This window comes from Paramormyrops kingsleyae, chromosome 2 (genome assembly GCF_048594095.1).
Source record: "Paramormyrops kingsleyae isolate MSU_618 chromosome 2, PKINGS_0.4, whole genome shotgun sequence".
NCBI lineage: Eukaryota > Metazoa > Chordata > Actinopteri > Osteoglossiformes > Mormyridae > Paramormyrops > Paramormyrops kingsleyae.
The window spans coordinates 20,935,651-20,958,995 of NC_132798.1; the positions used below are offsets into that span (position 1 = coordinate 20,935,651).

General features: G+C 49.1%; 1 protein-coding gene across 5 annotated transcripts in view; it reads right to left on the bottom strand.

The window, feature by feature from the left end:
* Positions 1–23,245, bottom strand: part of LOC111858686 (uncharacterized) — a 32,170-nt gene extending 8,925 nt beyond the window's left edge. Inside the window, exons 1-6 of one of the 5 annotated variants that reach the window (XM_072707838.1) lie at positions 22,638–23,245; positions 17,093–17,179; positions 14,875–16,151; positions 14,144–14,237; positions 8,012–11,167; positions 4,295–4,420 (exon numbers count right to left, since the gene is read on the bottom strand). In XM_072707838.1, the coding sequence (XP_072563939.1) occupies positions 4,295–4,420; positions 8,012–11,167; positions 14,144–14,237; positions 14,875–16,136 (4,638 nt within the window). In that variant the 5' untranslated portion in view covers positions 16,137–16,151; positions 17,093–17,179; positions 22,638–23,245. Of the gene's footprint in view, positions 1–4,294; positions 4,421–8,011; positions 11,168–14,143; positions 14,238–14,874; positions 16,152–17,092; positions 17,180–17,256; positions 17,667–19,573; positions 19,873–22,458; positions 22,478–22,637 lie in introns of those variants that run through there. The other 4 variants (XM_072707841.1, XM_072707840.1, XM_072707839.1 and 1 more) reach the window with 4 other exon arrangements.
* Positions 23,246–23,345: the final 100 nt, after the last annotated feature.

Below are 23,345 nucleotides of genomic sequence, written 5' to 3' on the forward strand. Positions count from 1 at the left end.
AGGGACAGCGATATGGGTTTCCTTGGGATAACTGGGGTGGTGGTTTATATTGGGGCTGCCTCTCTCTCCCTGCCCGTTTCCAAACATCGCTGTAGGTTTTGGGGGGGGGGGGGGGGCTGCGACATGGGTTTCTAAGTCAGAAGGGATGGGGGGAGAGAAAGAGAGAGAGAGTGTGTGTAAGGGGGGAGGGAGAGAGAGAGGCAGGGGAGAGGGCGGGAGCGCAAAAGGGAGGGAAGGAGAAAGAGGGTGAGAGAGACATAGAAAGGGAGGGAGCAAGGAGAAGAAAAGAGAACATTTATGTAATGCTGACATTTATGAAAGATGCTGAGAAATGGAGGAGGAAGCTCCCCTTTAAAATGCTTCACACCAAAAAGCCATCGCCTCCGACAGGATGCAGCATCCTCCCGTTCACTCACTGCTGCCGCGTCCCGCTAACACTGGGGTCCTGGTCCAGCTGGGTAACGCGTCACAGTGAAATGGAGCACAGAGACGTGGGGGGAAAGCTGAACTCAGGAAGAGCGCGGGGGGGTGTAAGGTAAGAGCCTGGGGTGCACCACAGCACCCACACCCCCCCACTGATGCGACAAAGCTTCAACTCCAGGATTTACCAGCAACCCCAGACAGCAGGAGATGTTATTTCAGCCGAGCCGCACTGCCACACCGCTACACGCTTACTATCGACAGGAAAACCTCTGCCAGCTGCCACAGACAGGGGGCGCTCACGCAGAGGGGCACATATTACGAGGCTGCAGTACCACCGGGGAAACCAGGGAAGAGCCATTAGGGGCATCCGGGTGGGAAGGGGCAGCCCCACCCCCCTCGGACGTACAGGCCACAATGATCAGCCTCACAACCGCTCGTGAAACCCCCCCCCACCCCCCCCGAAGGACATCTGCAGCCCCCACCACTGTCTGATGTTGCAACAAAAGTGAAAATGAAACATTACTGATTTGTAAGTACAGTGATCGTGTGCATCGTTAGCAGTGTACACCAACGTGAGATGCATCCCGAAAAATAGGGGGACAGAATTTAGTGATCAGTGGTCATTGTTGACACACCACAGCACACAGTGCACGACAACGAAATGTGTCCTCTGCATTTAACCCATATGTGACATCGTGACATAGCAGGGGGCAGCTAATTCAGTGCCCGGGGAGCAGTGCTTGGGGGCGGTACCTTGCTCAGGGTACCTCAGTGGTACTTTGCTGGTCGGGGATTTGAACCAGCAATCTTTAAATTACAAGTGCGCTTCCTTAACCATCAAGCCACCACTGCCCACAGTGAAAGGAAGAGAGACAGAGACATCGACAGTTGTTTTTTTTTTTTTTTAAAAAAAGAACACAGCTATTATAGCATGACATTTCACAAGCACTGCATGTGAAGTAAGAGTGTGCTCATCATCCCCGTAAGCTGGAAAGTCACATCGACTTCACAGGCAGAATGTCAGCTGTTCAAGTGCAACTTCCAGCGAGTGTCTGGGCTTATCTAGATGGTCATGCTTACTGCCATTAATTCCCATTCAAGGTAAGCTGCAAATTCTATAAATTCATGCGACATCCATTAGGCCCAGTTTCAGTTTGTTTTACTCATTGTAGACTAACAGAATATTATCAGTTTGTGTTAAATGTATTAACAAATTTAATGTAGAACTGTGAGTACTAAGCTAAATGGGCCCCACTCAACCTGGCCAGTGCATCCCCCCCCCCCCTCACCCAAACAGTGCCCCACAAACACCATGAACGTCCAGGGAACAGAAGACCTTCCGAGTTGAGCTGAGAGGACGTTTGCGGGCACGTCAGACACGCAGGCAGAGCACAGAGCCAAAGCGAGAGCAGCTTCCCCTTATAGGGCGCCTCGCACCTGCAGAGCCCAAGCTATTGTAACACGTTTATCTCCAGATCGCCAGCGATGAAAGATCACAGCAGATATTTCCACACCTGCAAGAACCGAACCCACTGCCTGGAGCCGTACAAGCCAGCGCTCTCCACAGCAGCAGGAGGACCCAGGAAAGGTTTCGCCGGCTGCCCGTGTGCTGCACCCCACCCCACCCGATCTCACTCACCACCCTGAGGACCAAAAGCACTTCCCGGCATCATAGACCCAACTCACAGCATCCCAGCATCACGAAAACACTGTACACAAAGCAAGTACCCCCTACTGGCATCCCCCTCTGGAGGTGTGAAGGAGACCGGGCTCACAAAAGCCAGCATAAAAACTCATTTTTAAATAGAACCCCCCCCCCCTCCCCGGGGAGCCCTCTGGTCCACCATCAGGGGCTTGCCTGCCATTCAGTGGCTCTCCCTCGCTCGCTCGCTCACTCACCCACAGCCACTGTAGGGGCCACAGGCAGGCCGGGCACGCATAGTATGCCATCCCGCTGACGCTCTGTGCCCTGCGCCTGCTATTCCTGCCTCTGCACGCCCCGTCGACCCTGCCCGCACGCAGCACTCTAGGGAACACACACGCTCAGACACCGACACCAGAGGGGCAGCGAACAGCAGGCTGTTCCAACTCAGAGTGAGAGACAGAGAGAGAGAGAGAGAGAGAGAGAGAGAGAGCGAGCAAAAATACAGTGGTGCAAGGGAAGGATGTATAATTCAAGAGGCGCGTACTTCCTTTCAGAGACCACAGACACACACAGGCAAACTCATGACCACACACACACACACACACACACACACAGACAGCCAGAGAGCAGCTGATATTGGACAAAATAATCATTAATGACCTGGTATGAGAATCATGAGTTACAGAAATCCAATAGGAGACATGACAATTATACCAAACAACGACAACATCCCCTAAGCTCAATCGCTCACAGATCGGACAGGACTCATGCAGATTGGACGGTGAGGAAATATGAGGCAGGAAGTAACTGCCATTATGCCTGTGATGCACTTAAACCACTCAGCATACAAACTTCCTTCTAGCTGGACAATAAATAAAATGCAGAGTCCATTATATCTGAACATGGCCAGCAGAGGGCAGCAGAGAGAGTCACGCGCAGCAGTAATGCAGGAAGCCCACAGCCTGGCAGCCATTCAGAGCTGCCTTGGCAGGTCTCCATTACTGGAAAACCCCATTAGCATGAAGTGGGTAGGCAGGGTGCTCCTCCGCAGGGGTGCTGACTCCAGGGCTGGCATCCGTGCCACTGGCCAGGGCTCCGTATCGGCAAGCCCAAGGGGCCCAGGGGTCACGTGGAGTTCAGAGAACCCAGAAGAGCAACAGCACTGTGCAGTGACACTGAGCTTCCTGCGGGGGCTCTGTTACACACAGTGGGGGGGGGGCATGTTTGTATGTGGTGTCTGTGTGTGTGCGTGCATGTGTGTGCGTCTGTGCGTGCGTGTGTGTGTATGTGCGTGTGTGTGTGTATGTGCGTGTGTGTGTGTATGTACGTGTTTCAAATCCCAGAGCTGACCCACGAACGCCATCCAGATCTGCATCTTGCCAATCCAGCAGCCAGTGTGTTTACTTAACCTCCCTCCACCCTGGCAGATCGGAATATTCCTCCGCTGGCTAGATGTCTCTCTCCCTCCATCCTGTCCAGCTGCAGAGCATCTGAGCGTAAAGCCAGCAGAGGAGGAGGAGAGGAGGGAGGCCATGCCTGTTTTATTACTCAGCCACCACATGCAAGCACACACACACACACACACACACACGCACAACACACGCACACACATGTAGGGTAAACATATCCTTATGGGGAGAGCTCAATCATTTCAATGGGAAAAATGGTAACGATAACTATCTTAACCCCTACCCTGCCCTAACCATAACCATAAGTAACCTAACAAAATACAAGGGTTTTTGCATTTTTAGTTTTTTCATAGCAGTCACTGATTTTTATGAAATAGAGTTTTCCCTTATTGGGACCAGGAAACCGGTCTTCATAAGAGAAAAAAACGAATATTTATCACGTTATGGGGACATTGTGTCCCCAAAAGGATAGGTAAACCCGCACGCACGCACGTGCACACACACACCACAGTCTGAAAAGATGACTCTGTTCCTTAGTATATGTGTTTATCTCTAAACAGGAGCTAGGGGTTCCAGTGTGGTGTTCTCCCAAGAAACACACGCACACAACACAGGCCATGTGGAAAAAGCTTTCTGACAAGTCACAGTTGTTGCATCATACTGCCCTCTGGTGGCAACAGGAGACTGATGCAGCTGACACAGGACCATTGGTGAGAAAGAGCAGCCACTGCATAGCAAAGCAAGTGGCCTGGATGGGGTGGGGGGGGGGAACACAGAGAGGCGATGGTTAAGACTCTGAAGGCAGCTGGAAGCCTACCCAGGTGTGTCGGCCCCTCTCTCTGTGGGCACTGCGGCTCCTCATCCTGGACAGGGGCCCCTCCAGGTTGCTCTCCACTGGCGCTGACCTCCGCGAGACACTGCGGGACCGCATCCGCAACACGTCCTGCGCACAGAGCCAGCTGTGAGTCCAAAGTAACCAACAATACGGTACTTCAAGGCATCAGTTTTCCACTACCATAATAACTGGTACCGGCTGTTTTGTAGACTACTGAATAAAAAAAAATGGCTGTAGAATATTATAGGGCCGGACAATGTGATGTTAATGCCAACATCGCACGTCATGCACATGCAATTCTTACATCACTAGTCAAGATCAGGCTTTTTCTTAGCTTCATACTCTACAGACATTGTAGTGCAGGGAGTTTAAGCTTCGCTAAAACATTGTTACTCTATCATAGGACAAAAATAACTTAGCAAGTTTTGCAATTTTAATGATTATTCCTTTTAAAGATTATCTAGTACATATTTAAAAATCAGTTTAAAGTTTACCTCCACTGCTTTTGCATGAGCACTGCATGCATTGAGACAATCATAATCATTTTCATCCTTGCTGTTTAAATCACTCCTAGATGGATTTGTAATTTGTTGAATTCATTTTTTTTTTTTGCTTTATAAATACCCCAGTGTTTATTACAACAAAATCACACTGTGATAGTTTCCAGAGTGCTGTCCTAGTATTTTATACAAAATACTTCTTGTCATGCCACCCTGATATTATATCTGTTCTTCTGACCAGACTGCAGTTTAAGCCTGGAGCTTCATTTATCCACACATCCATTATTATTATTATTATTATTTTTATTTTTTTTTTACTTGCCATTTACTTGCAGCTTTTTTCTAGATGGCTGTTGTATTGTGTTTAGAAGCAGGCTATTTACATAACCAATCAACAATCAACATGTTTGTAATAAAAAGCCCCAGAGTACCAAAGTAGTATCCCAGCTGTTCTGGTACTTTAGGTACTGAAACTTTTGGTACTGGTACTCGACTGGAAGTCAATGGGAAAGAGCCCTAAATGGGAACTGTAAGAATTGCAACCACCACTGTCTTAACCTAATGGTTCCCAACCCCTGGTCCACAGACCAGTACCATCGCACAGCCAGCATTCCACTGGGCCTCACAACGCTGTTTTGTTTGTGTCAGGGAAAAACACCAGTGGTCAAACTTATGAAAATCGCCAATTGATCTGCCGACAGGTTGGGAGCCCCAATCTTACCCTCTAAAGTCAAGATAGTTCTAGCAACCATAGGTAAACTACATTTCATACACTAACAGGACAGACCTGCAGAAAGAGCTGTCAGTTCATCCAAGGAAACACTAATCTTGAAAGGCCATATTTACATGAGCTTGCTCCATTTTACAGAGACAGACAGACAACATGGGGGATGTCAGACACTGCCTCCAGGCACCTGTGTTACAACAGCTGTGTTTTGCCATTCAACTGTTTTGATTAATGACGCCTAACTTTAATTTCAATGTTAATTTCATAAAAATTTCATAATTTCATTCTCCAGGGTTTCTGCAGGTTTTCTCAGAGTAAATTTTTTAAGACCTTTTTAAGACCAAATAAAGAAAATTTAAGGAAAAAAAAAATATCGTAGGGAAATTCATAAGAATATATTATGATCATAAGAATTATGATATTATATTATAATCATAAGAATCATAAGAATATACGTATTCTTCGGCCTTCCAATCGCACTACATGTCTAAATAGCGCGCTTTAGAAGAAAGGGTTCATCTGCGCATGCTTGTCAAGTTCTTCTTCGGGTTACTGACAGATGAAGCAGCACATAACGCCATCTACCGTTCAATGAATATTGAGCGATCTAAGCCATGTAGCACAGAAATTACGCTTTCGCTTCTCTTTAAAATCAAAACACACGAGGAAACAATCCCTCACAAAAATTAATGCCATAATCATATGAATTTAAGACTTGCTGGTCTGATTTAAGACCTTTTCAAGGCCTTAATTCACGGAAAAGTGATTTAAGACTTTTTAAGACTTTTTTAAGACCCGCGGAAACCCTGTTCTCATTCACAAGAGCTGTCTGCTCAAATCTGTTCAAAGATGTTAAAATCTATGAGAGTGCAAGGTTTATTTCCACACCTCAACACCGAAAAGGAAATTTCCAGTGCTGGTTTTGTAAAACACAAATCATTAGATGATGATAATCTGGGGCTTTGGCCTGGACAGGAGGAGGATCCAATATAAAGGGTCACATTTTAAAAGCTCCTTTTTCTTGTCATGCAGGAAAGACTTTGAGTGCTTTGAAGGCCATGAAGTATGCATGACATCATTAGAACACATCAGCAATATAATCATGAGAATGTGGCACCTTTCCACATTTCTACAGCCATAAAAGCATGTCGATCGCATGCCTGTGCATGCAAACACACGTGGCAATGCAATACTGCAGTCGTAAACTTACATGCTGCTGGTGAATTCTGTATCAAATGGTAGCAAACACAAGTCAAGCCATCTTTCCATCTCCAGCTGGACACTGACAGCCCAGCACGATCCCAGGTAGGGCTGCTGTGATTAGTCGACGCATATTTTAAATCGACGCATCGTTATGTTTTTATTATTTTAATGAAATTTTACCATTATGATTTCGAAAATGCTTCAATACACTATAACAAATGTTTTCCTTTAATATAACTACATAATTATGGGACTAGTTCATATATTCACAAAACAAAAAGGTGGTTTTACACTGTGCAAAATTCGATGGCATACTGCATGGGCACCAGCACTATGCACGAGTACCAGAAGAGAAAACACACAGGTGCTATTCTGGATGATGGAACGCCAGAATTAGCAAAACCACCATGTTGTCTATTCATGTTTATTAAATTAAATTATTCAATTATTAAATTGGAGAGCTTTTGTCCTTGCATCTGCTACATACACTCATTATTAAAGCCAGAACGTTGTCTGCCTGCTATCTTAGAATCTCCATTGAATAAGTGTTTGAGAAAATGTTTAGGTTAAAATCTGGGCTTATTCTACATGGACTGATGGTGCCAGTGTGTGTTCTTGCTCATTAGGCTTGTTGGGACCAATGATGTTATTGTGAAACTGAAACAAAAACGGACACTAAATAAAAGAAAATAATTTGTGAACTGAAATAAAAATGAAAACTATATTTACAAAAAAAAAGTTGGACTTTAATTAGCTAAATGTACTGCCACACCACCGACATCTTTTTACCTTCTTCATCCACAATATCCTCTCTTTTAAAAGAGGTTTTGGTCGCTGATCCCTTTCTTCACCGCCACTTCAGTGCTTATCGCTTCCATGATTTACCAAAAAAGCAGCATGTGATGTACTCCGCTAACCAAATTTAATAAGTATAAGGATACGCTGAATTTATGCAGTGTCACAATACGCATCTCATTAATATTTTAGGCATACTTCTAATTTGCTTATTGAATTGTGGGCGAAAAAAATGTCTGCATAGTGCCAAAAAGCTGGCGTCCCTTATCTAAAGCCCTGCAATAACATTCAGTTTGTTGTCGTCAAAATAAAATTAAACTATTTAACTTTCTGGAGGAAAATTAATCATTTAGATTAATCGAATAATCGGTAATATAGTCATGAGATTAATCCATAGAAAAATAGTCGTTAGTGGCAGTCCTAATCCCAGCATCACACCCCCCCCCCCCCCCATCGTCCATCCCTTTCCCTTACCTTAGCTGGCGAGTCCTGTTTCCTCTGGACACCTCCCTGCTCCACTCCCTTCTCTGTGGGCCATCTGGAATGTTCTGGAGTAGTATGGGTCAGCCGACCTAGCCTGTGAGGGTCAGGAACCCTGGCTGTCAAGGTTTCCCAGCTGGGGAAGGAGTTACAGTTGTCCAGAGGGGCAACTTCAGGTGTATTGGCCTCCTCGAACATAGTGGACCAGCGGCGTTCCTGAGAAGCCCTTCCACTCCCAGAAAACTTTTCTGTGTGCCGCTGGAGAAGCTGCTCAAGGCTGAGCTTGGGGGCCACTTTGGCGGGAGGAACAGGGGTCAGAAGGCTGCTGGGTGTCTTGCTGTGGGACAAAGGAGTTGATGTTGGTGCCCCCCCCACCAGTGAGGTCTTCTCTGCCTGCCCCAGGAATTCCATCTGAAATGGGGTCCTTGGGGGCTCAGAATCCCCTGTGGTTACAGGTGGCACACCTGCTTGTCTGGACATGGTGGGCTGAGGCCGAGGTGCACTGCTTACACCTTGGATGTCGACTGTGAGATCTGATTGAGTTTGGCCCTGGAAAGAGTCAATGTCCAAGATAGCCACATGATACAGTCCGTCAGGATCAGAGGATGGCTGTTTTCGTGAGCCACTAGGGCTGCCTGCCCAGTGCCGGTCCTGGAGGGACATGGTATCCAAATCCAGCACCTGGGGACGCAAGGATGGGGCTTCACCTTGCCCCTCGGTCACTTCCTGCTGCATAGCTGGTACTCTCATCTTCTCCTTTTCCCAGCCCTTCTCCAGCTTCTCCAATTGCACCAGACGCTGCTTGTCCAACTCTTGGAGCCGCTGCTTCTCCTTCTGCCTGCTGAGTTCCACCCTCTGCTCCTGCCACTTCTCCAGATCCACGTCAGCCTCTCTGTGCCTCTGTCTCTCCTGCTCCTCCTTGATGTGTCTCTGCAGCTCTAATAGTTTCTGCCTTGGCCTGTCCAGCTCAGCTTGTGCAACCCCCATACTCTCTTTTTGTGATGTGCCCTCTGCCTCTCGTTCCATCTCCCACGCCACCTCACTGCAACTTGAAGACTCGATCAAGGCCTTGGACTCTGCCTCCTCCTCTGTCCAGCCGGCGGCCCACCCCCCACGAAACGCAGCATCCAGTGAAGGGTTCCTACGCAATGAAGTCATCTTGTGTTGGGTGCCCCTCCTGCCAGATCCAGTGGAAAAGTCATTGAAGAGCAGCTCTGTGCCTGCAACCTTGCTATCCTCACTGTCACCCTGGGTTATGGGGTCCTGGATCTGTCCAGTTAAGGCGAAATAGGTGGCCCTGGGTCTGCAAGACTGCTCCTCAGCCTCCAACATTTTTAAACGCTTGGGTGCCCCAACATCCTCTCTTTCAGTTTCTGACATTTTCTTCCACTGCTGCTCTTTCTGCCTCTCGATCTCTTGTAATCTCTCCTTCTCCAGTTTAATCTGCCTCTTCCTCTCCTTCTCCTGCTCAACCTGCTTCTCAAGTTCAATCTGCCTCAGCCTCTCCTTCTCAATCTGCCTCAGCCTCTCCTTCTCCTGCTCAATCTGCCTCTTTCTCTCCTTTTCCTGCTCAATCTGCCTCTTCCTCTCCTTTTCCTGCTCAATCTGCCTCTTCCTCTCTCTCTCCAGCTCAATCTGCCTAAGCTTCTCCTGCTCCATCTGTCTCTTCTTTTCCTTCTCCTGTTCAATCCTTCTCTCCTGCTCAAATTGCCTGAGCCTCTCCCTCTCCTGCTCAATCTGCCTCTCCTGCTCAATCTGTCTCTTCCTCTCCTTCTCCTGCTCAATCTGCTTCTTCCTCTCCTTCTCCTGCTCAATCTGCTTCTTCCGCTCCTTCTCCTGTTCAGTCTGCCTCTCCAGCTCAATTTGCCTCTGCCTCTCCAGTTCAATCTGCTGTAGCCTCTCCTTCTCCATCTCAATCTGCTGCAGCCTCTCCTTCTCCATCTCAATCTGCTTCTTCCTCTCCTGTTCAATTTGCTTCTTCTGCTCCTTCTCCTGTTCAATCTGCCTCTCCTGCTCAATCTGCCACAGCCTCTCCTTCTCCTGCTCAATCTGCTTCTTCTTCTCCTTCTCAATCTGCCTCTTCATCTCTTTTTCCTGCTCAATCTGCCTCAGCCTCTCCTTCTCCTGCTCAATCTGCCTCAGCCTCTCCTTCTCCTGCTCAATCTGCCTTAGCCTCTCCTTCTCCTGCTCAATCTGCCTCAGCCTCTCCTTCTCCTGCTCAATTTGCCTCAGCCTCTCCTTCTCCTTCTCAATTTGCCTCAGCCTCTCCTTCTCCTTCTCAATCTGCCTCTTCCTCTCTTTTTCCTGCTCAATCTGCCTCAGCTTCTCCTTCTCCAGCTCAATCTGCCTCAGCCTCTCCTTCTCCTGCTCAATCTGCCTCAGCCTCTCCTTCTCCTGCTCAATCTGCCTCAGCCTCTCCTTTTCCTGCTCAATCTGCCTCAGCCTCTCCTTTTCCTGCTCAATCTGCCTCAGCCTCTCCTTCTCAATCTGCCTCAGCCTCTCCTTCTCCTGCTCAATCTGCCCCTTCTCCTTCTCAATCTGTCTCTGCCTCTCAGTCACCTTCTCCTTTCCTCCGAGCATCTCTCCATCAGTCTCAGTGAGCCACTTTTGCAAAGCTCCCACCCTCAGAACACGGGGCTCTGTCTTGGGGCCCAGGGACAGAGATGGTCCCTGGATCTCCTCTGGTGCAGTGGTTTCGAGCAAACTTTCAGTTGCACCTCCCCGGCGAGATCGCAGGGTCATGGCCTTCTCCTCCAACTGGGCAATAGACACACGCTCACTTGTTGCTTTCCGCTCACCCACGGCAGGTACAGTGTCAAACATGTGATCCACACGGAGCGGGTTGTGAGCTCTTGCCTGTTCATCCCCGTACCGCAGAGAAAGGCTCCTCCGAGGCCGAGCTACAAACGTGGGCTCCTCCAGCACTTGCACACTATGCCTCTCCACCACATTTTCAAACAAGGCAGCTCGTACCGTCTGAACCATGGTACCAGGTACACCCTGCACTAATCTGCTGTCTGTCTGGATGCCTCCCTTTATCCCCTCAGCTGATAGGTCTTGGCGTTCCTGGAGGAGCCAGTCACTTAGGATATGGAACCTGTCTTCCCCTTCCTCTCCCTCCATTGGATTAGTGCTGGCAAGATCATCCAACTGAAAATAAAGAAATAAAAGGTTTTCTAACTTCAGCCTGTTTTCAAGTGTTCGAGGTATAAAGGGTGCAGGTTAAAGGAGGTGATTCACTGTATGGAAGCTTTTCCCTGCTCATTAATGATTTCTTATAACCCATGTACTTTCATGCTACATCATTTGGTAGAGCAAAATGGCCAATTCCACAGGCACCTGAGGGATGGATGAAGCCACACAAGCAACAAAGGAGCGATTCTAGGGCCCCACCCTGATGATATGGCAGTCTGCGGGGGACACAATATTTGCATCTATGGTAAGCCCTACTGACTGAAACTGGAGACAAAGGGTGGGGAGTGAAAAAGGAAGAGGTTGGGGGTGGGAAAAGGTGAGGGGACAGAGAGCGTGCAGACTGGACAGGAGACCAAAGACAAAAAGGATGGGAGGAACAAAGAAAGAGGGATTTAGCAGCACACAGACCTGGAAAACACAGATCCACCCTCTCTTTGTCAGGCCCATAAAAGTCTGGGTGTGGAGACACTGTAACCCAAGCAGGAGCCTGCTGACCTTTCCCAGCCAGTGCCAGTTCCCAGGGCAAACCAAACACTCCACCCCTGGTGCCGAAATGGTTGGCTGATGGAGTGCCTTGCTGTGCTTCGGATGACCCAAGCACCAGAAGTTTTACAGAAAACACACACCCTCCTAAGAAAAGTAAAGGTATGAGTGGAGGGAAGCCAATGAGAAAACTGAGACTGTAATCAAGAGGAGGTGGACTGGAGTGTCGGCAGAATGGCTGTGGAGTCTCAGGCAGAAGGAAAAGAGCCAGTTGGTAAATGTGGGAAAAACAAACAGCCTCATCTGAGGAACTGAGCAAAAAAAAACTGCTGCTCTGTAGGCACACCAAGCGGAAATGAGATGCACAAAAGCCAACGACAGCTAGCATCCTAATAGAGCCAGCAACAGCCCATGATGAATGTAAACCTGCACCGTGGAAGAGCTCACTACGAGGCAAGCCTGATTCAGCCACCAGGGTATAAGGGCCTGGACAGTCTGCGATAAGATACACTACTGATTCCAGAGGAAATTCTTTGGTAAGTAGGGTAATGGCAACTACTGGACTGAGCTTCCAATGAACGGCCTTTAACAAGTGGAAGTTGGCAGAAGAGCTATACATTACAATATTGCAAGAACCCAACATAAGCACTATTAAAATCAAAGGCAAAAATGCAAGAGCTTCAAGAGTAGTCAAGACCAGCTAAATCATAGCAGATGAAGACTGATCACATCACTGGTTGGGTGAGCTAGTTGAGGTGTTTCTGGAAAAGACAGGTCATGAGGCACACTTACACTTCCAATCATGAAAGTTTACAAAAGGTATCAAAGGTTAGAGACAAAGGTCTCCTGCTTCAGTGGCAGGACTTTTAAAGTAAGTGTTAAGCTGGGAATCAGCCAATGGGAAAGGAGCGTTACACTGATATAATGGTTGATGGGATACAGAACATAAAACACACACCCAAAGATATATCCACCCAGCAAGGCAGAACAACAAAAGCAACTGCAACCTGGGTTCGTGACACTGATACAAGAACCACCCAGGAGGCTATTGGAGAACCAGCACAGCTCCTACTCGAATTCCACCAGCAAGGTCAGATGCCGCATAGATTGTTGATACATGATGGGCAAACAATAAGGGCACTTGTGTGCCACCTACCCACAAAAGCATGGTGTGGGTGCCTTCTTCCCACTGCCTCAGCGCCACAATATTCCGCCACAGCTACAGGGAAGCCACAGGAACTCAGTCAGCTGAACTTGTGGACAATATCTGACCTTCCAGCAAACCAAGCCTTCCCTCCTGACGACATCACGATCCCTGCATACCTTGCCATCGTTGCAGCCTAGACCAGGAATCATCTCCAGCTCCAACTGTAAAGACCAGACTTCTTGTCTTCCCTGCCAGCACTACTATCCACCATGACAAGACTGTTCAGCTTGGAACATCCACACTGTCTCCACCAAAGTCAACCAGGAACCTCGGGGTAATGATATACAACCAGCTGTCTTCTGCTGGCCACATAGTGGCTAACTCCTGGTCTTCACTCTGATCATCTGAAGATGAGGCCTTATTTATCCAAGTATGCAGCACAACTTCTAGTCCAGGCACTTCTCACAATTAGACTACTGCAACAATTTATTAAAAATGTGGCAGCAAGACAGGTGTTCAACCAGCCTAAATACTTGGAAAGAGCTAAGGAGGGGTGTCACACATCAGCTTTCTATAGACACTTGCATCAAGGTCCTTGGTGCTTCCTTTCAGAGCCATTAATGGACAGTGTCCATCAAGAGACTCTATAAGACCTACGTCCCATGCCGGGCTCTTCAGTCAGCAAACCAACACCACCCTCCACCACGCAAGAAGTATCATGTTTCTCATGTGTGCTTCCCCAGTGGCAGAATGAACTTATGAAGCACATCAGGTCATTAGATTCCCTCTCTACCTTCAAAAAACACCTCAAGGTCCATCTGTTCCAACAACATCTCTACAAGCCAACCTCACTCCACATTCTTTGACTGACCTTAACATTTTGCTTAATGAATTTTTGTCTTATAAGGTTCTTGTTTTGTTTGGAAGATGTTGAATAGCTCATGCTCCAGTAGTGCATACACTTATACTTGGGCATTCACTGGAAGCTTAGCCTACCTACACATATAGCTAGCTAACTCTAAATGAGACCTTGTCCAGCATCTGATCCCGATGTTCTGTTAAATAGGGGTCTTCTTTCTCCTACCCACACCCCGATCAAAAGGTCACTACTCATATGTTGCTTGGCTTTGTGAGCGCATGAACACCTTAAATTACACTATTATTAATATGGAATAAAAATATGAAGAGAGACGGTCCGACAAGGAGGAACAGACTGGTAATATTCAAAGAAGCAGGAGTGCCAAGCCACTCCTGCAGCAGAAATGCAAGCAGCTGTGCTGCCGGGCCTTCCCAAAACTCACCTTCCCGTCGCTCCCACAGTTTGGCTTCGGCACCTCCCTCCCCTGAGGGCTTGGTGGAGAGCAGCTGAACTCCTCCGACTTCTCCACAGCAAAGCTGGAGGAGACACATGGTTACAGTCACCAAAGCACACGCACATTTATGCAGATTACTGCACGCGTACACACACACAAACACACACACACAAATGTACTCATATGTAACAGCATGATTACGTAAAGGTAAGCAGAGAATATACCAAATAACAGTACGTATACAGTGCTCACAGAAAGTCTTTTATAACAAAAATCATTACTTAATTCATTTGTTTAGGTACTATATATTACATTAGAAACAACCAGTCATTTTAAGTAACACATTAATTTCAAGTAGTAATAAGTTGAAACCCAAATTAAAGTTCTAAAAGAGCTGCATTGACAAGCAGTTTTAATTAGTAACACCTTCGCAATGACATAACATTTCAGTTTAGTATCTCTTTAGGAGGCAATGACAACTGCAATTAATGTCAAAATGGCAATAACAGAACTGAATGGGTCAGTCAAAAAAATGACACTTAAAATGTCTATGTAGAACATATGTGCAGATATGATAAACACTGTTTGTCAATGGACCCAATAAATTAAACCTTTAAGAATTAAGGAAGTGTCCCAAGAACTTTCTGTGAACACAGTACATAACGTATTTTTAATCTGAAATGAAGATGAAGTGGCAGGAAGAGGCAAACTGTTCTTACCGTTTGGTGAGGTCGGGGGGTAGGGGGCGGGGCTTAAACAACATCCTCGGAGTGGGAGCTGGAGTGGACGGCGAATCTTCAGTCAGCTTCTGGATCCTCTGCTTCACACCCATTGGGATGTCCACATTCACAGCGGGCTGTGCTGGGGTTCGAGGCTCCCCAGCAGGCAAGGACTCGGCAGCAGGGGTCAGGAGGGTGGAGTCAAACAGACGGGTGATCCTCCTTTTTATGCCATCACTTGTCCGTACCTCCTCTCGGCTGTCCTCTTTCTCATTCTTCCTTTCAGGCAAGGAGGGCTTTGGTTGGTGTTCTGGGACAGAGGATGTCACAGACTCTGCCCCTTTCTCACACTCCCCCCTCCCTGAGGGCATGCTGTTATCCTCGCTGACCCTCTCTGGAGTGTTTTCCTTGGCATCAGTTCTGCTGGGTCGTCGGTGCAGTGAGAGACCGACCAACTCAAACTTGGCAGTGAGGTCCGTGGACAGAGGCCGCCGACCCTTCCAGCGGGGACTGGGATCGGGGGCTACAGTTTCTGCCTGGGCCTCTCCTGGCAGCAAAATGGCAGAGACAGGCCGTGTCTTGAGGCTCCTCCAGGTTCCTGTCCTCAATGAAGTCACACCCTTGGCTGAGGAATCCTCAGCAACCTGTTCTTTGGCGCTGTCCCGCTCCTGATGGGAGAGGTAGCCCATGGACTTGGCTCTGACGATGGACCGCTCGCGACTTCCTGGCTTCTCCTGTGCCTCCCCCCGCTCTGTGGTGCCGGACCACTCTGCTGAAGTAGAAGGCTTGGCCTTCGGTTGTCTGAAGTTTGCTCCCTGCGGCCCAACATCTGCCGAAATAGAGGTTGGCATGCTGAGGACATGGTGCCTCGGGGTTTGTGTGAGGCCAGGCTTGTGGGTGGTTGTCGTCGTAGCTGGAGCAGGGTAGTTAGCCAGAGACTCTGAGGGTTTAGCGGTGCTGGGCAGGTCCGACTTGAGGGCACCAGGTTGGGCCAAGTCAACCCGAGGCTTAGTGTTGGGTTTGGGGGCAAGGATGGGCCTCACCGTGGCATTCTTCTCCAACATGTAGGGTTTGGGAGTGAGGCGTGGCTTAGGCCCCGGCACAGGCTTAGCTGGCTCTGGGCTAAGGATGAGGGAGCCTGGGCCAGAGCCCTCCACGGGGTTCTTGTTGCTGGAGTCCGTCAGGGGACTCAAATGCAGACGACCCCCGAGACCTCCGGCTCTCCCCACATCCACTGACTTGACTTCCACCTGCATGGCCATCACCTTACTCAGCACCTGGAACAGGAGGTGCGTGGGTTAGTTTATGTTGGGAGTATGCATGTTCTCCTTAGGGTATGCTAGTTTCCTCCCACAGCTCAAAAATGTACACGGAAGTGAATCTGCAACTTTAAATCATCCCGTTTGTGCCCTTCGATGGACCTTGTCAATGTGCTTAGTGCCCTGGGTAGACTGAAAGGGGAAACTGTTTACATAAAATGGATGAATGCAGAACGGTAGGATGGTGAGTGAATTTTTGGATCTGTTTGGGGGTTTAGAATGGCTGAATTGCTAAGCTATCCATTGCGACAGCGCCCCCAAAGCGAACGGCAGACCGAATTATGGCTGCCTCACGGGCTTTTCCCAGAGCATGACAGCAGCTGGCCGAAAACACGTAGCAGAACACAGGAGGAGCACACTGCACATGCAACACAAGAGGAGCAGATTAACGGGCACCAAGGAGTCAAAGGGAGTGTGAATGGTTCCCAAGCCAAGAAAAAAACACCTGGACTGAGTGAAAGGCAGAGAAACACAAGCTGATTGGCCATTTATCCAGGTTGATCCCAGTTCAGCAGGAACCGTTAGGGACCCAGAGAAAAGCTGAATGACCCCCCCCCCCCACCCCCAGGCCACATTAGCAGCGGCATGCCACCTGGCTGAGTGCCATCACTGTCTCTATAGCCAACATCAACTAGGTCAAACTGTTCCTCTGGCCAGATGCATGTATTGGCTGGAATCCACAGATTTAGGATCAGGACTGGACTTGTGGAACATCTGGCGTAGGTAACAGGTTGCCAGGCTCCGTACCCACATGACCTGCCCAGGATTTCACCTTCACCAATGTTCTTCCACCACATTAAAGCTCAGAACGGCCAGGGTATGTTATGCCCATACATACACAGGCAAATAAAATCTGCCCCCACATCACTCCACATTCCCCCCTGTAATATCCCACCTACCTGGACATCAACCGTCTGCACTGGGACCCTGGTTTCTATGGTAACAGCACATCAACGTCATCACAGTAAGCAGAGAGAGACCGTGTCCTGGAAGGAAGGGATAATGTCAATATCTCTGTTTGATGCCGTATTTCCCAGGGACAGACCCAAGCGGGATACCTCACATTAATTCCAGAAAGTGCTGGGTCTCTGGAGAACCTTCTCTGTCCCCTATCCAAAATGTTCCAGCTCTCTTTAATTATTCCACCTCTCTGTTTAATTACTTGCTCTCCTCTGTGGCAGCAGTCATTTAAAACCGGGCAGCTCCCTGGTCCTGAAGGCTCCTGTGGTATTGCGGAGCAGAGTAACCCCGATAACCGCCTGTATCATCTCCGACGTTATCAGGTGCCCTGACCGAATGAGTCCCGAGGAACGTTTGGCTGCTGGAATCTTCTGGAGAAACACTTTTTCAAAAGCTGAACCAAATGCAGTCACGGCAGACCAGCACCAGGCAATACCAGACTTCAAGAAGCAAAAGAGCTGCACCTCGGAGTTGGCAGAACCGCCCAGCCCGGTTCTCAGAGCCTGATTAGACGTTCCAGCAGCAGGCCTGGGAAAGCCTCCCGTAAGCAAAGCGTCAAATCACCTCGTAACCTATCAGATGCGTGACTCAGCCTTTGTCCGGTTACTATGACCCCTCCCAGTGCTTGCAGCCAAGCCCGCAGCTCCGGGTCCCAGCGCGTGAGTCTTTCCGGCACAGCAGCATTCCCGGACAAAGGAAAACAAACAAGTCTGACAGAACTCGGCACAACTCCCGTCAGCATCCCGAGGGAAGATGCCGCTGACAGCTGCGCTCCTCGTCGAGGGCCAGCACGAGCTGAAGCAAGGCCGGGATCGAGAGGGATGGAGACAGCAGCGGGAAGCAGAGATCAGGCGCGCAAGTCTGCCAGGGGTCTTGTTGACAGGAAATGCCTCCGCTAGGCTGGAATGCCAAACATTCGCTGTGGGGTGGGCAGCCTCCATAGAGACCTTCCCAAAACCACATGGATCACCCCCTGGGATCACATGTAGAACACGGCATGATGGGAAGGCAGCTGCCTCTGGACAGCGAGCCTGCCCACCAAGTCAGCAAGTCCCATCCAAGAGAAACAGTGGAGATGGATTTTTTTCCAAATCTAGACACAGCACATACCTTACAGTAAAACGTTCCAACAAAGCAACTCAAGAACCTCATGTAAGGTATACCTCCCGGACTGGGACCTGCTGGTTGGCAGTCCAGTCACTAAAACCAGATTAACGACTGTCGGTTAAGCGGAAACAAGTCGATGTTGGTAAATCCCTAAAAAGCTAAAAGAAATCCTGAAGGTTTACCCCAGTGAGCAGCGACTATGAGCGTTGTTATTGCAGCGATTACAGGGACGCAGGCTCCCTGCAAGTGCGAGGTGGCCAACCTGCAGATTACCGGCCGCTGTCCCGTTGGCCTGGCAACCACGTTTACCTGACCTGTCACATGGCTTCGCACACTCCCACACACACACGCACGCACGCACGCACTCACGCAACCCCCCCCCCCCCACCCCACACACAGACACACACACACACACACACACACATACTCAGGATGAGGCTAAGGCCCCGTTCAAGTCAAATGACTGATCTAAGACTGTGGGGCAACATTTCCTTTGGTGCGGGAAAAAGATGGAAGAGGACAAAAGAAGTTTACGGGTGGAATGGAAAGGGCATGGGGGGGGGGGGGGAGGTGACACATAAAACATGCATGAGCTTGGGGACATTCTCCTGACAGGAACTGAACTGACATGAATAAGAGGCAGGGGGAAGCAGCTGGGAGGGTTTGGACCAAGTCAAAAGAGCAAAGGAAGGAATGAGGAAACCAGCAGCGTAAAAAAAAACAAAAAAAAAAAACAGGGAGGACAGGACTGGTTTTACAGAACAATTAGCTGCCCTGAGAGGGACATTATAGCCCCGCGGTTGATTCTGAAAATGATTTACAGCACGAGTTTGAAAAATGGGAGAAATTACATTAGCAGTGGATAATAAAGGGAAACACTACCAGAGAGATTACAAACAAACACACAGGCAGGTACAAGCACACAGACACAGGCACACAGACAGGCAAGCAGGCAAACAGGCAAGCAGGCAGACAAAAGCACACAGGCAGGTGCATACAGGCAGGCTGCAGACAGGCAAGCAGGCACAAAGGCAGGCATAGACAGGCAGAGGCACACAAGCAGGCAGACAGACACAGGCTGCAGGCAGGCAGGCAGACAGGCAGAGGCACACAAGCAGGCAGACAGACACAGGCTGCAGACAGGCAAGCAGGCAGAGGCACACAAGCAGGCAGACAGGCAAGCAGGCAGACAGACAGGCAAGCAGGCAGACAAGCAAGCAGACAGGCAGGCAGACAGGCAGAGGCACACAAGCAGGCAGACAGGCAAGCAAGCAGACAGGCAGGCAGACAGGCAGGCAGGCAGGCATACTCACACAGAGTCGGTGAAATGAGCATCATCTGAGCAAAGCCCCTGACAGACAGTGGGAAGACTGATGGCCACAAGGTGAGCAAACTTCCCGGGTCAAAGCGCAGGTGCGTGATTCCACAGGCAGGCCCACACCCTCACTCACTGATTATCTGCTATTTATCTTTTAGATACTCTGTTTCTATTCTATAGGTCCTTGTTGAACTTTGCTCTTGTGTTGTGGTAGAGCATTGGGCCAATTACAGGATATTGACCATCTGCAAAAGCAAATCAGAGAAATAAAGCCAAAGAGGGCCACGGTTATTAGTAGCAGAGATTTGGCCAGAGGGGCTTCATGGGGTCCAGGGAGCGTGGTTTCCACACGGAGTTTAGCTCTGGCTCCTTAAACGAGAAATGGGACCAAAATTCAGTGTGACACAGTCACACTGGGCATTCTTGCCCAGTGTGACATTGTTAAAATTGGATGCCATAAAACCTCAACACGACAGTCAAAGCCAGGAAACAAATTTGCATGACTTCCAACAAACGCAGCATGACAGCAGTCCCTAGGAAGACAGCGAGCAGGATAAATGCAGAAAAACCTGATTGCTTTTGACATTAAGTCACGAGACTCTTTAAAATGACAACAAAAGCAACACCAGGAGAAAAGCCACTTAAGCACAATGTGTCTGCTGCTACAGATTCCACATTTAAATCAATATCTGCTTTTATTGGCCTCTTTGAAATAATACAATTAAATCAACCTAATTCTAGTCATTGAGAAAGAAAATCTTCATGATAGAAAAGCTTGTCGTGTTTCTGGTAACTGCTGTTTTAGGCAATGAATCGAGATGAGATAGGATCAGATAACCTCAGCAAAAAACTGAGAAACGTAAAGCTTCCTAATGTAAGCAGTCCTGCATAAGGGCTAGTCAGTTGAGGTTGATACGCTGAGTGGCCTCACCCGTCCTCTGTACTACAAAAGGAGCAAAACAAGACACTGAAACAAACCTTCAGCTGTACAGAATCTACGTCAGAGAGATACACAATAAGCTGCTGTTTCACATCACGAGTGGGTGGAGAATTAGGAGAAAGCCATAGAAAAAACTGAAGGCAGAGCATTTGGGGGAACTGCCTTCCCAAAATATTGTTTAATAAGATAATGGGACTGCAGAGTCAGTTCAAATGTAGTGATTCAAATAGCACAGATTCACATTCTACAGATGGCATGTTTACAATTTGGCCACGTTTTGTGACTCAATTTTGTCGGAGAACCACACACACAAAAAAATCTCTGATTAAGGAAAGCAATAAATCTGAACGGTGAACATATTTAAGAAAAAAATGTCCAGATAGCCTTTTCAAATCAACAGCTAGCTGAAAACATCTAGGGAAGGATTTGTTATGTAGATACAAAACAGTTAGACCTTGCTAGCCAGAGACAATGCAGATGTCCATCCAGATCCTCAAGGTTATAGTGTGCAGTGGAAATGAATAATGGAGAAGAAGCCTCCTTTTCCATGATTTGGCAGAGACATTCAACCTGGCAAACACTACACAGTATAAAAAGCACAAAAAATGTTTAAAAAAAGATCAAGAGGTAGTGTATGATATACCCCGAAATGAGTATACAAAACAAACATGTTGCACATTTTACATATTTAATGCGAACAGTAATTCGGCAGTAATCAAAGCTTAACTGACAGCTTACATCCGTAAGCACATGTCATTTTGAGAGATGTTTACCGCATCTAATCCCCTGACAGCAAAAAAGAGGACACAGATCTGCGGCCAGAGGCGCACATGTCAGCCCAAACAGCCAGCAGCGACCCGGAGTGACTGCAGCCACACACGCTTAACGCTTCCAGAGAGCAGAGACATTACTGTTGCTGGGGAAAGGCGAAACGTTGCGCAGCTACACAAAAGATCGACTCATCAAATTCTATTTTGCTAGAATGGGAACATGGTCCAGGCAGTAACATGACCCCCCCCATCACTGGTCTCACCGCTTCAGGATCCGGCGGCCGCGACCGACTCTGACAGCGGCTTACAAACGGTGTTTAGCAAAGACGCGGAGTGACTGGCAGGTGACACATCCCTCTTCACATGAATTTCCATATGTGCCACACACACATACAGACACTCTGGTTTGGCCTGTTTTGTACAAAAATCCCGCTTGAAAGGCTGAGAAAGCCAGAGAGGATAAGGTGATTCTACAGCATATCCCCATAACGGCGGTGACAACGACACTCGGCTGTGTGGGGGGCTTTTAAAAAGCTTTTAAAAGCCACTGAAAGATAAAGCAGTGCCTTTCAATGAACCAGGGGCCAGTTAAATTGCCTAACTTATCCCAGTATAAAGTGCCCGATAATAGCACAAAGACAACTACGTGTTGAATTGGAAATGGAGAGATGGTGAAAGGAAGCGGGGAGACAAGAACCAAGCGGGGATGAGCGAGACGTAAACAGCGGCTGGAAACCGGTATTAACATAAAAAAACAAAGGGCGTGAAAACCAGCGCTGCCTTCCGGAGCAAGCAGAGAGACCCAAATCACGGGCTCCCACTGCCCCTTCGCTCAAAGGGCCACAAAGGCAGGGAGGGCAGTGTCGCCGGGCGCCCGCAGCTCCCCCGCCGATCTTAGGGATGCGACCAGCGCATCATTTGCCAAGCAAATCAAAGGCGACGATCGCCGTCGTGACTTCAAATGCAGGGAAAGAAATCGCACGAATTTGTAAATTTTTCGTAGCTGAAGAGGGTGACCTGACTACAAACATGTCGCTCGAATCTTTTTTTCCTGCGCTGCCGTCGCTGACCGGTTCGACAGCTCCGGAAAGGCGACAAGGCGGCCAGTGTCCGAACTCGGGCTGTGGAGCGTCGGCTCCAAGTCAGGCTTCGATCACGGCCGAAACTCACAGCCAAGCCGCCGAGCTGCGCTTCGGTCCAGGCGAGCAGCGACCTCCTCGGACTTTCTTTTGTCCCATTGTTGCGGCAATTCCTTTGTTTCGCCCCAGCACCACCCCCAAAGCCGGACCCAGTTCACCCCGATCCCGCAAAGGCGTCCGCGCTGCGGGGACGCGAAGTGCGCCTCTTACCTGACAGGAGCGAAAAGTTTCTGTCCGCTGCCTCCTGCCGAAGTCACAAAGTACAGTGACATGGGCCGTTGAGAGCGAGCAGCCGCGCAGCTCCCCGAGGCTGGCTGACGGTGCGTACTGTCCGGGCGCCGATGAGGAACGGCTCGGCTTCTCCGCCGTCTTCTAGCTCCAGTGAGACATTCCCATACCTGCCCGCTACCTCCGCCTCTCTAGCTCGCCTCTCCCGTGCCAACGGCCTCGCTCCTCAACCAACCCTCCGCCCAGGAACGAGGAGACTGGTCCTGAGCGTTGGTGGCGGCTGGCAGAGGGAGGGTTCACGAAAGGAATGCCTTTGGCGTCCGGCAACCGGAGCAGCGCGGCTCCGCGATCACACCCGGGGGAGCGGTTCGAATAAATACTAATAACGAGGATAATGAAGGCGGTTCAGCGCCGACGAGCGGGGAAGCCGACGGGGGAGGGCGCACTCGGGCTCCTCGGCCTTCCCCCCACCCACTTCATGCCGCACACTAGCCTGCTTACGGCCTGCCTGGCCAATGGAGCGCCGACTCAGCTGCACCAAAGACAAGCTGCTTTGTTTTGGTCTTCAGCCCGGAGGCAACCTGAGGAGCGCCGGAGCGCAGGGCAGGGTGGTGGCGGAGGCAGGGGCCGCGCACGGCGCCCCCCTGTGGCCTGTCTCATACTCGCAGTTCAGAAAGGGCACCGGCAAAG